General features: G+C 37.4%; 1 protein-coding gene across 4 annotated transcripts in view; it reads left to right on the top strand.

The window, feature by feature from the left end:
• usp31 (ubiquitin specific peptidase 31) overlaps nucleotides 1-15806 on the top strand; it is a 54185-nt gene extending 38379 nt beyond the window's left edge. For 2 of the 4 annotated variants that reach the window (XM_073944947.1, XM_005164228.6), the window contains 8 exons: nucleotides 1015-1092; nucleotides 2051-2180; nucleotides 3830-3949; nucleotides 6284-6509; nucleotides 7934-8092; nucleotides 11149-11301; nucleotides 11483-11521; nucleotides 11611-15806. In XM_073944947.1, the coding sequence (XP_073801048.1) occupies nucleotides 1015-1092; nucleotides 2051-2180; nucleotides 3830-3949; nucleotides 6284-6509; nucleotides 7934-8092; nucleotides 11149-11301; nucleotides 11483-11521; nucleotides 11611-13097 (2392 nt within the window). In that variant the 3' untranslated portion in view covers nucleotides 13098-15806. The remainder of the gene's footprint in view (nucleotides 1-1014; nucleotides 1093-2050; nucleotides 2181-3829; nucleotides 3950-6283; nucleotides 6510-7933; nucleotides 8093-11148; nucleotides 11302-11482; nucleotides 11522-11610) is intronic. The other 2 variants (XM_073944948.1, XM_005164229.6) reach the window with 1 other exon arrangement.
• Nucleotides 15807-16181: the final 375 nt, after the last annotated feature.

Raw genomic sequence — 16181 nt, 5'->3', positions numbered from 1 at the left:
ATATTCTACCATGAAGGCCTGATTCACACAGTCTCCTCTTAACAGTTCTTCTAGAGATGTGTCTGCTGCCAGAACTCGGTGTGGCATTGACCTGTTCTTGAATCTCAGCTGCTGTTAACCTGTGATTTCTGAGGCTGGTGACTCGAATGAACTCTGATGAAGCAGAGATGACTCTTGGTCTTTCTTTCCTGGGGTGGCCCCCATGTGAGCCAGTTTCTTTTGATGTTTTTTGTGACTGCACTTGGGACACTTTCCAAGTTTTTCCAATTTTTTGGACCGACTGACCCTCATTTCTTGAAGTAATGATGGTCACTCATTTTCTTTGCTTAGCAGTTTTTTTTTTCTTGCTATAATACAAATTTCAACAGTCTATTCAGGAGGACTATCAGCTGTGTCCACTTGACTTCTGCACAACACAACTGACGGTCCCAACCCCATTTATAAGGCAAAAAAAACCACGTATTAAACCTGACAGGGCACACCTGTGAAGTGAAGACCATTTCAGGTGACTACCTCTTGAAGCTCATCTAGAGAATGCCAAGAGTGTGCAAAGCAGTAATCAAAGCAAAAGGTGGCTACTTTGAAGAACCTAGAATATGACATATTTTCAGTTGTTTCACACTTTCTTTGTTATGTATATAATTTCAAATGTGTTAATTCATAGTTTTGATGCCTTCAATGTGAATCTACAATTTTTTTTAGTCATGAAAATAAAGAAAACTCTTTGAATGAGACTGTGTCCAAACTTTTGGTCTGTACTGTACATGTATGTGCGTGCATTTCTATACATAATAAATAAATATATACATGCATATATGTTATGGGAATGCACACTTGTCTTGTACACATTTAGTCAAGAATAATCAAATGGATAATTAAACAACAATGCAGATAAACTAAATTTGGCATGCCTAACTTTGTTTTGGTTTGTTTTTTAAAAGTCTAAATATCTCCATAAAAAATTACAAATTATTTTTGAAATCATTTCTTTTTTTCCTGAATCTTTCTTTATAGAGCATATAAGTCCTGTGGGCCAGGAGGACCTCCTCATGTTAAGATTGTAGTGGAGTGGGACAAGGAGACAAAGGAATAGTAAGTAAAACTCTGCAACAATGAAGGATTTTTTTTTTGTGTGTTTTTTTTTTGTTGTTGTTTTTTTCCCCACTGGGTTGCGGCTGGAAGGGCATCTACTGTGTAAAACTACTGGAATAGTTGGTGGTTCATTCCGCTGTGGCGAAAAATCAGAGACTAAGCCGAAAGAAAATGAATGGATTCCTTCAAAATATTTGCAGTTAAACCACATTTAAAAGGGCTTTATGTACATTTGTTATTAGTGACATCAGCGACCATTAAGTGAACTGCAGCCAGAAATGTATTGATCACAAGATAACAAAATACACTGTGCTTTATTTTTCTCTCTAGTTAGAAAGACATTTGCAGTTTATGTGAATACCCCAATGCTGTTCGGTGCTGATTTTCCTACTTGAGTTAAATCATTGGAATTTGAGAAATCTGTTGCTTTGTTTTTGTTTGTTTGTTTATTTTATTTTTGTCTAACGCTATGTACTTTCTGTGGCCATTGTATACTATGGCTGTGTCCGAAATTGCAAACTTCCATACTATATAGTACGCTAAAAAGAGTATGCGAGCCGATTAGTATGTCCGAATACATAGAATTTGAAAAACAGTATGCGAGAAGTACCTGGATGACTTCTGGTGATATTCTGAAGTGTGCATCCAATGCATGCTGCACTATCCCATGATGAGAGAATTCATGAATGGGAGTGAAGCGATGCAACTGACGCGGGTAGGTCACGTGATCATCACAATGGCGCATATAGTTTGTCCAAGTTTCATTCATACTACTGATATTCATAATGTATAGAACGTACTTTTCGAAGGGCAGAGTAGTACTGTACATTTTAATTCAAATGCAGTACTTACTGAGTAGTAAGCGATTTCGGATGCAGCCGATATGTCAGTAGTTTGTTGTGAAATCCACTCTATGCACTCTGGGATTTGAGGCAAGTGTATGTTCTGATTCCCACAGTTTGTTTGGACACACTGAGGAAGAGTACATCCCTGATGCTGAGAGTGTGTATCTGCACAGAGAGCAGCACCATCAGCCGCAGGCCTGCACCCTCGCTCAGTGCTTCCAGCTCTACACCAAAGAGGAGCAGGTAAAACACTTAGTCTAATTCACATACGAGTTTTACACCTAAAGGGGTAGTTCATCTAAAAGTGAAGATTCTGTTGTCGTCATATCTTTTTTCCAAACCTATATGATGGACTTTCTTCTATGAAACTTAGTTTGGGACCACAGTTGTCAAACAAGAAGCTCTTCATGGAGTTTTTATGATGTTTATTATGTAATAATGTATAGTACTCATTTATTTCTGTTTCCACTGTATAAACCATACCCTATCACTTTTTTTATCCTTTCTTAAATGTAGTTTAATGATGGCACAGATTACATGAACTCTTGTGCAAACATTTTAGTAATAAAAAGAAAATGATAATTTGAACAGACACTAAATAAAAAAAAAAAAATATATATATATATATATATATATATATATATATATATATATATATATATATATATATATATATATATTAATAGTACGTATTTAGTACATATTTAAATTCGATTTCAGTATTTTTTTTGGTGACTGTTTTCAGTTATGCTTAATTTTAGTTTTGCATTTATTGAAAAACATTCATTTATTTTGGTTCCACTTTATATTAGGTGGCCTTAACTTATACTGTTCATTCTAACTTTGTTCATAATGTATTGTAGAACACTTCTGGTGGTCTTGAGGTCGGATATGGGCAGGGTGTGGGACAGGTTTGGTGGTATGGGTAGTTCTAAGGGTGGTTTAAGGTGTAAGGAATGTTCAACAGTGTACTTTTAAATGCAATTACAAACATTGGATGTAGATGTAATTACTTGCCGGAATTTAATCATAATTGCAATGAAAAAACATGTATTTGCATTAACAAATAATTAATTTCAGTGTAAGTAGATATTAGTTAAGGCCGCCTAAAATAAAATAGGACTATTTATAAGTTGTTTTATTTAATGAAAATAATCTTGGCCAATATATTTAGTTTTAGTTTTTGTTGAATAAAATAGCCTTGGTGTAGACCAGGTGTGGGCAAACTTGATCCTGGAGGGCCAGTGTCCTGCATAGTTTAGCTCCAACCCTATTCAAACATACCTCCCTATAGAGTTCAAGTGATTTTAAAGACACTGATAAGTTTGTTCAGGTGTGTTTGACTAGCGTTGGAACAAAACTCTGCCGGGACACCAGCCCTCGAGGATCAAGTTTGCCCATCCCTGGTGTAGACCATGCTTAACAAGGCATTCGAGTTTGACCGCTCCGTTCACTTTGTATAAAAACAAACAGCTTGGAGATTCTGCTTAAATATCGTAGTCATATAGTTTTTAAAAGCAAATAAGATCGAGAGAACTTTTTTGGGTGAACTATGTCATTAAAAAAGTTCTTGCACTCCCTTTTTAATTTAGCTAATTTCCACTTCTCCAGGGCTGCCTTTGTGGACACACATGTCAAGGTTACCCTATTTCTGCTGTCAGTGCTGTTTTAAAATTGCTAGTTTTTTTTTTTTGCAAACACATCTTTAACCCTGGAAGAGGTCCACACAGCGTATAAATATACACTGTGGTTAGCCAGAGCCAGCCTCAGGCAGTAAAGAAAGGGATTGGAACTGGCTGTGCTTTAAGGAAAATGAAGAAACGGGCAGATTTGTAAAATGTAAAACCCTTCTGACTGATTTTGTTTATGTCTGCTTCCTGAATGCCTTCCAGTTGGCCCCAGATGATGCCTGGCGTTGCCCACATTGCAGGCAGCTGCAACAGGGACGGATCAAACTCAGCCTGTGGACCCTGCCGGATGTTCTCATACTGCACCTCAAGAGGTTTAGACAGGTGCTGTACTCATCAAATCACATCACCTATGCCAACGGTGCACTCAACATGCTGTGAAATGTGCGGTAGAGTACATGTGCTGAAAGTTTGGCTCGTAAACATTTGAACCACTAGGGGAGATCCTTTGGCTTTTATGATGATTAAGAGAGAGTTTCTGGGGCTTATGACCAATGGGGATAAAGCCTGGTTTATACTTCTGTGTTGAGTGATTGTCGTGACCCACGGTGCATGCCTTGCGCGTTGCTGTGCATTTATAATTCTGCGCGCTGTTTGTGTTGCTCTGCAATAACATTTCCAAAATGCTAGCTGGCAGTGAGGTTTTTATTTTCCTCTGTGTTGTGTTTCTTCAGTGGTATTTTGTTTTTTTCTGAACGCTACCTTAATGTACAAGTTGTCAAAACTCGCTCGTTCCAAGGCGATAACTGGTGGACGTGCAACAGCATTAATCATAAGGTAAACATAAAACAACAGTTTCCATCTGGAGTTCCTTCATGGGATTTGAAACTTGTAAACACTCGATCCATTAGGTTCGCGCGGCTCTCGCCCCTGCCCACACTCGTCAGCGCTACAAAGCCGACCAATCACAGAGCTTGCACTATGCGTCGTTGCGATATGTACATTTTACATTACATACATTTTTTGAGAGGTGCGCATCAGCATTGGTGACCGAGCGAAGGCTGTGCCAGAGCATACTCGTGCACTTGACTCAGAAGTATAAATCAGCGATAACGCATTACAAGTAACGCGATAATATTATATAACAATAATATAACATAATAATATTACTTTTCTAAGTAATGAGTAAAGTAGCATAATACTTTTAAAAATTAAATAGTAATATATATATATATATATATATATATATATATATATATATATATTTTTTTTTTTAAATATACTTTTTAGTTTGATTAATTCAATTAAAAATAAAATTGCTGAATTAAAATGAACGTAGTCACATTGAATCCCGAGCGCAATAAGAGAATGCAGGAACAGAGAATGTATGGCAGAACCTTACGTTTTTGTTATGAAAATATTCTCAATATTTTGAACACATGGAAGAAGATTGTCTTAGCAGACAGTGAGTTCACTTTTAAATAAGACAAAAAGTACAAAAGTAACAAATATATTGCTATTAAACTTTCATTAATCTGTGTATACCGCATGAAGAGCAAAACCCTGCAAGTTAAGAAAGAGTTAAAGCCGCAGCCAGGTCAGAAAAAGGTAAAAAGTAACGAAGACAATACTTACTATAAAAAGTAACTAGTTAGTAAAGTAGTAAAGTAACACAGCTAATTACTTTTTTGGGGAGTAACTCAATATTGTAATGCATTACTTTCTAAAGTAGCTTTGGTCACACTTTATTTTGATGGTCCGTTTGTTGAATTTAAGTTACATTGCATCTACATGTCAACTAATTGTCATTAGATTATAAGTAGACTGTTGGGTTGGGCTTATGGTTAGTGTAAGTTGATATGTACTTGCAAAGTTTCTTGTAGTCAGTTAAATGTCTGTTGAAGGAGCAGTATCAACAGATATTAAGCAGGCAATCTACTAACACTCAAACGGACCATCAAAATAATGTGTTAACGTAACTTTCCCCAACACTGCTTATTTAATTTTTTTTGTTGTGATTAATTACTGAAGCTTTTATCACCTTGTATGGTATAGTCACGATATTGACCTGAGCTGGAAAAAAAGTTGGGTATGAAAACTAAGTAGTTTAGTTTGCATATGAATCAAAGTACAATTTGCAGTAAATTCACATTAATAATTGTTAATGGATTCAACAGTGAGAAAAAGGCAGATTAATTAGTTATTGTGTTAATATGAGTAAAAAAAAATACAACTTTTATTTGTTAGTAACTCAATTCATTAAAATTATGACTTTTTTGTTTAATATTATATTAGGCATTTACTAAGAAATGAACATCAGCCAAGATTAATAAATGCTTTTGTAATTGGCATTACATTGACTGTAGCTGAATCGGAATGAACAAAAGACCTTTAAATAGTCATAGAATTTTTAGCGTTATAATCCAGATTGATGTGTCGAAATGGTAATGTTTGAAAAGCTATTAAGATTAGCATCACAGTCAATGCAACAGTCTGAAAATGTTTAAATCATAAACAAGTATTCACGGAATTTTAGTATGTCCACAATATCAATAATGTACATGCTCATTATTACAATACATCTAAGTATTAAATATTGAATTTGTTTTGTTAGTATTTATGTAGTACCTTTAAATAAAAGTGCATGCTAAATGACTGCCTGCTTAATACTAATTGAATTAATACTAAAGTCTGTGTTTTTTTTTTTATGTCTTCAAGGAAGGAGATAGGAGGGTTAAGATGCAGAACATGGTGAGATTTCCTTTGCTTGGTATGGATATGGCACCACACGTGGTGAAAAGAAGCCAGAGCAGCTGGAGCTTGCCTTCCCACTGGTCACCTTGGAGAAGGCCTTACGGACTCGGACGTAACCCAGACGACTACCTGTATGATCTCTATGCTGTGTGTAACCATCATGGCAATATGCATGGAGGACATTACACAGGTAACATTTTAAAGTGCATTAGCTTGCTTTAAAATCAAATTTAGATTAAAATCAAAATTAGAAAACAAGATACAATTTCTTACATTTAAAAGGTCACTGCTAAGTCCTGATTGATGTAATTCTTATAGGAGAAAATTGCAATTTTATTAAAAACATAGTTCATAAGTTCACTGCAAAAAATGTTTTTCATAGATTTTTTTTCCTGTTTCTAGTCAAAATATCTAAAAAAAATTTAAATCAAAAAGCATTTTCTAAACAAGCAAAAAATATTGTTTTGTTTTATGAAATAATACACAAAATTTAAGCTGCATTTTCTCTCCCTTAAAACAAGCTAAATAATCTTCCGAAGGGGTAGGCAAAATAATCTTCTTTTCCTTTTGATTTAATATTATGTTGCAATTATTTTGCTTGTTTATAGGAAAAACTTAATTTCGACATTATTCCTTAAAACAAAGCAATAATATTCGCAATGTTTTGGTTGTCTAGGAAATGCTTCTTGATTTATGGATTTTTAAATATTTGGACAAAAAAAGAGCAAAAGCTATAAGTAAGAGGATTTTTGCAGTGTTGCAAATACTTAAAAGCAAAGTATAAAAACATTAAATGGGATATTTAAAAAAAGAGCACTGATTATAATATTAGAAAACACTTTCAGATCCTCCCAGCTATCTGTGTTAATCTTGCACCTGGTGGTAAATCCCTTTAATTATATGACAAACCCTATTTAATTAGCAGCCTAACTTAACAGTTTTCACAGGCTGCAAAATAGTGAGGCGTTCTAAACTGACTGAAACCCTCAGACAGCAGGTTGTCCAGATGGAGGCCAAATGGATGAGCCTTTCAGACATAAAGAGAAAAGCTGGTCGCTCATAACTTGTGATTTTCACAATATTGCTTCTTTTAAGTCACCCAAAAAAGCTGGTCGTCCACTAAAGGCAAATGCATGAGAGGACAAAATAGTGTGGAGAATCTCAATGGTCAGTTGGTTCAACACTGCAGCTGAAATTAGTCATTAATTCAGCAGGATAAATACATACAGTTTCTCAAAGGGAATTTAATTGAATCTTTTCTGAAGAATATGTTGTCTGGTTCAAAGATCTATTTTTTTCTGATTTGAAACGTTATTGTGTGCTGAAAAAAGATCTGATCCTATTAATTTTTGACTGCAATTACCAATATTTTGTTAGGTATTTCTTTGTGCTAAATCATTGCTGTTCTCTAATTCTAATTTTTATTTTTCAATTAAAAAGTAAAGTTATATTATTTTGTAAAACATTGTTTCATTAGCATGGTAAAGCCACAGCAAAAAAAATATTTCTACAATCTATAATTATAATTTTTTCTCTAATTGTGATTTCTTATATTGTTTGGTGGTTTTGATGGGTGGATTCGATATATCAGTTTCTGTGTTTTCTCTCTTGCAGCGTACTGTAAGAATTCCATTGATGGCCAGTGGTATTGCTTCGATGACAGTGAGGTGCAGCCTGTAGCAGATGAAGACGTCTGTCAGCAGACCGCATACATTCTGTTCTATCAAAGGAGGACAACTATTCCCTCATGGTCGGCAAACAGCTCTGTTGCAGGTGACTTTTGTTCCTTAGTGAGTTTTGGGTTGACACAGTTTGCTGACTAATTTGTCTTGTTCGTTTAGAAAGCCTGTGATGGTGCTGGTATGTGATTTAACTGACCCTCTTTTTCACAGTCCGTTGAAACTGCGTCCTATTAGTATGACACTCTTTGACGAGACTGAAGTAGGGCCAGATTGTATTCTGGAGAATTACTAATTAAAAGAGTTTGATGTGCTGTCCAAACGTATCTAGAATTGAAGGGCTTTCAAAAATGGGTCGTTCAGAATCGTCATAATATTGACATCAGGGTCATGAGCACATCACCTAAATAGTTCATCAAAATTATTGATGTCATTACGGTTGACATAGCTTGTGATATAGATGTAAATGTACGTTGAAGTTTTTTGATTTACAATTGAAGACTACAATTGACCATTGGATATTTAGTATTTGGTCATGACAGTGTGAAACTGTGCATATCTTACCACAAAAAAGTCATTATATTGTTTCAATAGTGTTTTTTTTTTATATGAAAATCAGGAGCTCAAAGAAAGTATTTTAAGTAACAATATTAGGATAATGCAAATGCACAAAACACTGTTGCTGTTATATGTAATGTAATGTTACATTTATTAAAGGTCTGCAATATAAAATAAAATATATATTGTAACCATGGTTACAGTTGGTGTTTAAATAAATCTGTGTCTTAAGCTATTTTAGAGGGGAAAAGTTTTGCGTCATGAACATCAAATAAGAAATCCAATGACCCTGTATTCAAGGACCCTGATGATCAACAGTGATTTATCACAACATTTCTTCACACGTCTTTCAGATGAGATGTTAAAGGGCCATGAAACCCCCTCGTTTCAGCAGGGTGTTTTCACACCTCTACTTTGGAAAAAGTCAGAAAAGTGGGCTTGTCCAGCTTTGTTTTGGGGGGAGTGTCGGAGGAAGAAAAGAGGTATGGTGTGGGAGTGTCTATTTGGGCGCGCTGACTTTCAGAGTCAAAATACACACAAAGGGGACAAAGTGATGGTGTTTACATGGACATCTGTGGTCGAATTATTTGCCAAATTACTAAATGGTGGACTTTAACTGCAGTTTGGCTCTTTCATTCAGGTAATTCATTCATGTCCCTTGCGACAAACGAGATATTTGATCCGAGGAGCTGCTCTAAGCGTGTATTTTTCATGCAGTGTTTGATACCGCATGGCGAATGAGAGAAAAAGAACCTCCGCATGTCCCGCAAACTTAGATGCACACGGCAGGTAGCGTCAGAAAGCCGCGTGTGTTATTCCGGTCACAAAATGCGGTGAAAATTCTACACGAGGTAAAAGTGTGGTTGTAGTGCTAACATGTTTACACTCGGTGCAATAGTTTGTTCGATACGAAAAAACTGAATAAACAAAGAGCACTGGTCGCTCATTTACCAAATCTGTAGAGACAGGACAATCACCAGCAACTAGAGCCGCGTCTTTATTAAGAGGAGACTACAAGCAAATCCAGATCTCAGCGTTTGCAGATGATAACAGCTCTCAGGTAAACAATGTTCCTCCTTAGACACGTAAGTTATTGTTGTCGAGCGTCGCGTACACTGTTAATCCACACGTGACTGAGCTCTCACAGAGAGAAAATGAAAAAAAAACTTAACTGCAGCAAACTATTAAAGCAACACTTCACGCTTGTTTTGCCAACACAATGTGGCGTCTTTGTCGTGTAAACACGGTGATAGTAATGAAAATTAATGAAGTTGCACAATAGAGCGCGCTGATTGGTTTGAACCAAGCCTTACTCATGCATTAATGCATCACACTGTAAGACGTAATAAGACTCACTCTGGCTCAGACGTCCAGTCTGCACGCTGGAATACAACGCTATTATGTCATGACCGTGACGCAGCTTCAAAAATTCGTTTTTTAAACCAGAAGTACGAATTTGGTTGAAATAACGCAAAAACAACCAATTGACACTTTTTAGTGAAATATATGTGTCCAAATAGTGTTTTTAGCAGTGTCGGACACATGTACGACTGTCAACAGCTCAAAAAATGTGTTTTGATGTTTCGTGACCCTTTAAACCAAGGTCCTCTCTGTGGTAATTTGAAAATCCCATGGCGTTTTTAAAGAGTAGGGTTGTAACCCTGTTGTCCTGGTCAAATTCGTTTCATCTGCTCTTAACCATCATGGCCTACCAATCATCCCCATCCACCGAATTGGCTGTATCACTGTCTCTCCACTCCCCCTATAGCTAGTTTCTGGTGAGCGCACTGGCGCCGTTGTCCTGTGGCGGCCGTCGCATCATCCAAGTAGATGCTACACACTGGTGGGGATGTGGAGAGACCCCCCTCATGATTGTGAAGCACTTTAGGTGTATGGCCATACACAATAAATGCACAATATAAAAACACACATTATATTACATTAACATTTAAATGTATAGCACCAAAATAGTTAGTAGTCAGAAATGGCTAATTATGTTTTTATTTAGTGACTTACTGAAAGCTTCAAACAGCCTTTCAGACATAGAGAGAGAAGCTGGTCGCTCATAACATGTGATTTCCACAATGTTGCACTTTTGCAATGTCACACACTCATTCAAGTCACCCAAAAAAGATGGGTTGTCCACTGAAGGCAAATTTATGAGAGAAGAGAACAGTGTGAAGAATCTCAAGGGTCACTGATTTAACACTGGAGCTGGAATTGATTATTAATTCAGCAGCATAAACATTTGTTTTTATGTAATTTAACCTTTTCTGAAGAAAACGATGCCTGGTCCAAAGTTTAATTTATTTGTGTCTGATAGAAACACTGACCCTGTCCTCTACAGCCCTACTCAGGGGCTTGGTTTGTATTATGCTGATTTAGGGGAAAACAATCTTGCATTCTGAAGAACAATTTGAGAAATTCAATGACCCTGTATTCAATAACCCTTTTGGTTAACAGTGGTTTATCACAACATTTTAAATAAATCGCATCAAAATAGTTAATTGTCAGAAATGGCTAATAATATTTTTATTAGTCAAAAAAAGTGCAGAGCATGACCTCATTTTTGCATTTGTCCAAATATCTCAGGTTCCACCAGTTCATCTTTATGTGAACACTGGGTTAACCGACTGCCAGGCAGCAGGCCACCTAGTTTGGCGTCCGGAGCCTCCTCAAGACGTACATCCCTGATCTCTCTGGCAGAGTCGGTGGAGTTTCCCGGTGACCGCAGTGAAGACGATGGTGAGGAACATAAACGTGCTTCTAACATGGATGTTCATCTTTCTGGTGTCTTTGATATCTATATCTTTAGAAGCTAAGTAGTACCATATTTTGCCTTCATCTTCCTTGTGTCCTGTTATTCTCTGTATTGTGCCAGTGTTTTACTCTTGCCTTTCTTTATGATGTCTTCTCTTTCTTGTAGCTTTAGCGCTTACTAACACAGGATCTCCCGCCTTGCTCAGTTAAGACAAAACTGCATGCCAATGCTCTTTTCTCAATCAGCCTGGTATCAGCGCATAAGTTTAAATCTCTCTTTTCTTCTTTTTAAAGGAGGATTTTCAACAAGGCCCTTCGTGAGAAGCATTCAGCGGCAGAGCTTGTCCTCCAGATCATCTGTTACAAGCCCACTGGCTTTCAGCGAAAATGGGATGAAACCTTCCTGGTCTCTGTCCACTAAACTCCAAATGAGATCCAACTCACCCTCGCGATTGTCTTTGGACTCTCGCTCTTCACCTCCTCTAGAGAGGATAGGAGAAGCTTGTGATGATAAAGTGTCCACGTCTTGCTTTGGCGGCTACAGCAGACATGAGCGTCAGCCTAGCAGTAAAGCCCCGTTGGCCATGATGGAGGGTAACGGTAGTGACGATGGTAATGGCAAACGAATCCTAGACGAGGCTTACTGCCGAGCTCCACTACAGGCTGACAAGAAAAGTTCAAAAGGTGAGCCGGTTGACAACAATAACCAGATCAATGCTGTGGACCAGAACTCTCTCGGACCGCTCTCCAAAGAACAGAAACATAAGAGCTCAGAAAAGAAAACTGAAGGGTCTGGCAGCAAAAAGAGCTCTACTAAGACCAAGGGGGACCAAGAAAAGCCCTCCAAAAAGCGGCAGAGCACCTCCTCTGTTACAAAATCTCCATCCTCCCAAGTGTCTTCCAGCCCTCAAGTGAAGGGCACCAAAACGACCAATCTAAAAGAAAAGAGCAATTCTCCCAAAAGTACCAAGGGTACACCTTCAGGAACTCCCTCCAGAAAGAAAGAGTCTTCTGAGTCTCCAGTGTCAGGAGGCACAAAGGGAAAACCGTCCCTTACTTCCACACCCCAGTCCTCTGCCTCTCCCTCACCTACATCCAAGAAGAGTTCCTCGCTGGCTGAGAGGAACTCTGTTTCTGGCAAGAAGAAGCTGGTAGAGAGAGGCTCCAGCAAGGATTTGACACACACCAGTCCCCTTGCGGAGAAGTCTAGAGTCAGTGCCACCCCAGTACGGACATCCCAGCCTAGGACTGCTGAGGGAAGCCGTCCCGAAAGGAGGACTGTGAGAAGCTCCAGTAGTAGTTCCTCAGTCACCAGCCTGCGTTCCCCAAGTGTCTCCTCGAGAGACCTGTGCCGCAGCAGTAAATCTGAGGAAAAGGGACTCTCATTTTTTAGAAGTGCGCTTCGGCAAAAAGAAACCAGACGGTCAGCCGATCTGGGAAAGACCACAATTCTATCCAAGAAAGCTGCCGAGAGGACAGCAAAGTCCAGCAGCCAAAACAAACTCAATGCCGATGAGGGCGAAGGCTCTGGAAACTCTTCCCAGCAAGTCTCTCCGGAGCCTCGCTCCAACAAGTCTGCCAACAATGAGAAAGAGTCCTCGAAGAACTCCACTCCTAGCAAACGCTCACTCTTACCAGTAGGCAAGTCCAAGTCTTCCAATTCTGAGACTAGTCTTCTGTCTCCCATCAATGGGAAGAGGCCTCTTGAAAAGGTGGCATCCTCTAGAAAGCTTTCTTCCAGCATGCAAACCTCTGCACGGCCAACACAGACGCCTCAATGAAATTTTAATAGCAGTTCCATTATTTTCTGTAATGCAGCTATTTTTTGATGTGCCTAAAAAGAATATAAAGTATATAGTATATACCTGTATTTTACTTTTCTCAAAGAAAATATGTAAATTAATCAGAAAGCGCCTTTCTATCCTGCCATGGAACCAAATCATTGCCTCTGGCAAGGTATGGTATATGAATCTACTACTGTTCACGACTCTGATTAGGAATGTTTTAACTTAGCACTTTGTACATAATTTGTTTTCTCCCTCAAACAATGCTTCAATGTAACAGATAATATGTACAATACTTTTTAACTTGGTACCATTCCTTTATTTCTTCCTTTTTTTTTTTTTTTGGACAAGTCGCTTATGATGAAATTAGATTCTTGTGATATTCCTTGGAGTACTGTACCAATTCACTCCACTTCTACACTTGGTGCTATTTACAGTCCAGTGTTCCCCTGGCACTGATACAGTATGAGATCAAGAAGAGTTACACCATGAAACCGAGCTGAATTTGAAGACTTAATGGGGTTCAGCACTAAACAATCTCATTGGTACCTCTCTCGAATCCTGCTCTCTTACCCTAACTCTTTCCTTTTGTACTCGAGAGCAGTTGTTTAAGTAGCATTACTGCCCTTTGAAAACTGTGCAACAGCGCCAACTACAGGCCGATAGCTGAATTGTTGCTGTGTGAATGTGATCCTTTGAATGGTATATTAGTGGAGGACAATCTTTAAACTCACCCAGTTTAGTTGATACCCGCTAAACGCTGGAATACGGATATTAATGGAGGCAGTGTAAACCCTGCATGAATTAGTTTTGTATATATTTGTTTTTATAGTCAAAGCCACATACAGTAATTATACTTGAACCATTTCATGCCTGCCAAACTCCAATGCCAACATATATGAGCGGTTTTCATTTGGCTTGCTATCTATCACTTCGGGTTAAACCCTCCTTATTTCTATATTTATCTGTGGACAACCAGTGCAATAGTTTTCAACACGTTGTAGAGAACAGATATATAGATATACAGATATATTGACCTACTCCAACTGGGAAACATGCTAAACTTAATGCCGTTTTTAAAAACAAATGGTTTTAAAGATTGATACTATGCATATGCAATAGTAATGTAAGACCTTTAATCAATGTAAATCGAATTCCTGTTCAAGATTGTAATACCTCACCACAATGATGAGGGTTTATTTTATTATTAGTATTATATTTTTGTCTGTGTGCCAATTTATTTTAATGCCCAACTTAAATTTGGCCTTTTTTTACTACATTTCCTCCTTGAGTTTGCTTAGACTAAGTCATTCGGACTAATTCAAATTGTTGTATATGACAGGAGAAATGTAAGGTTAAATGGGTCATTATTGTTACATCTGCATAACGGTGTCATTACGTCGGCCACTGTTCAGCTTGCTGCCCTATAATTAAAACATTAATCCAAGCGGTGCTGACGCCAACGTTAAACCGCTCTCATTTCCATGCTGATTTTCGAAGCCTTCAGCACACCTTTTTCTTAAAAATGGATACTTTAGCAATGAACCTAATGTGTAGCACGCTTCTTTTTTAATTTGCAACAGGCCCATATTGTGTGTGCACTGAAAGTTTTTTGTAAAAAAAAAAGCAGTATTGCATGATTACATTAACGCATGCAGTTAACTATGCAAGTGACTGTGGCTAAACAAAAGTCTGGTTATCGGTGTCTGCATTTTTTATATACATATACAAAGGAAAACGCATGAATAGTTTTCTTTCTATGGCTTTTTTTGCACACTCGTCCAACTTTTCGTTTCTTAAATATTGTAATATGAGAGCATAAATTATTAGCTTTACTATATGTATTCCAAACTTGCAATCGGCATAGTATTTTCACGCTATCTTTGTACTATTATTTGACTTCGTAAGTTGCGAATACGACCTCGGTTTCTTTTCCTTTGATATTTTTCACATTCCGCTGGCGTGATGTGGTCTGCTTTCACGTGTTGTGTATATAGGGAGTATCTTATATTGACTATATACCTTGATCCATCAGCGTTCATTCAGTGCACACAATTCCTGCATCGCTTGCAATGCTGATACACAAACAACACTACGTTCACTTTGTCTTTCATTCCTCGTCTTAAGTTGTCAAGTTCTCAGACCATGAATTCAGAGAAGTGCTATTACCCTCTGTAAATCTTAACGCATAACGGGATGTTTTCAATGGCGCAAGTGCTAATATGACATGGTCTTACCAAGCGTTTGGATAGGACTTTTATCAATATAATGAATGAAGCTGCATCAGTCTTATGATATAAAATGTGTGCTCTTGGTTTACACACTGGACTTGAATGATTTCTCTCAGCCCAGGGCAGTTTTCATGTATTGTTCACAGATATATTGGTAGGATTATAACTGGGCTGTTATTTTTATTATACTAAAGTCAATCCAGGTTGACCAAAAAGAGGAACATAATATTGGTTGGATGAAGCAAAATGTTTGGTTGCATGAGACTGCGTCAAATGCTTTTTTTGTTAATTTATTTGTACGTTTTTTTTTGTTTTGTTTTTTTAAATATGTATGCACTTCTTTGTTTTTTTACTATTATTTTAAAGAATGCATTTCTTTGAAGAGTCATTTGTATTCATAACATTGTCTCCCCAATGTACGTTGGCGGTTGAATTATGATTAAAAAAATAGACCTGCATTAAAGGTCTAACCTCAGATTTGTCGTTGATGTTTGTTATTTTTCTGTTCATTTCATTTGCTTGGCTTAGGTTGGACATTTAATTTGCTGGAAGTATTGTAATAGCCAATATTAACCACAAGATGGAGCCCGCCACCTTTTTTTATTTTTATTCTGCGATTATGTTTCTTGTGAAGGCAAAATAGGCACTCTAAAGCTTTTTAAAGGAGTCTCAGATCACTCAACTTAAATTTTATGAATGAAAGATGCTCATAGTCAAATCAGTGGAATCTGTCAATCTACAGTAGTTTGGGTGCTTTTTGATATAAGAAATGGTCTCCTGAAAGATGTATATGTACATTTTTCCTTATGAAATGTTATGAATATTTTGTATTTCCTCACTTTAAAACTTA

This window comes from Danio rerio, chromosome 3, assembly GCF_049306965.1.
Source record: "Danio rerio strain Tuebingen ecotype United States chromosome 3, GRCz12tu, whole genome shotgun sequence".
Lineage (NCBI taxonomy): Eukaryota > Metazoa > Chordata > Actinopteri > Cypriniformes > Danionidae > Danio > Danio rerio.
The sequence above is the reverse complement of the archived record's forward strand: the minus strand, read 5'-3'. Positions and strand labels throughout refer to the sequence as shown.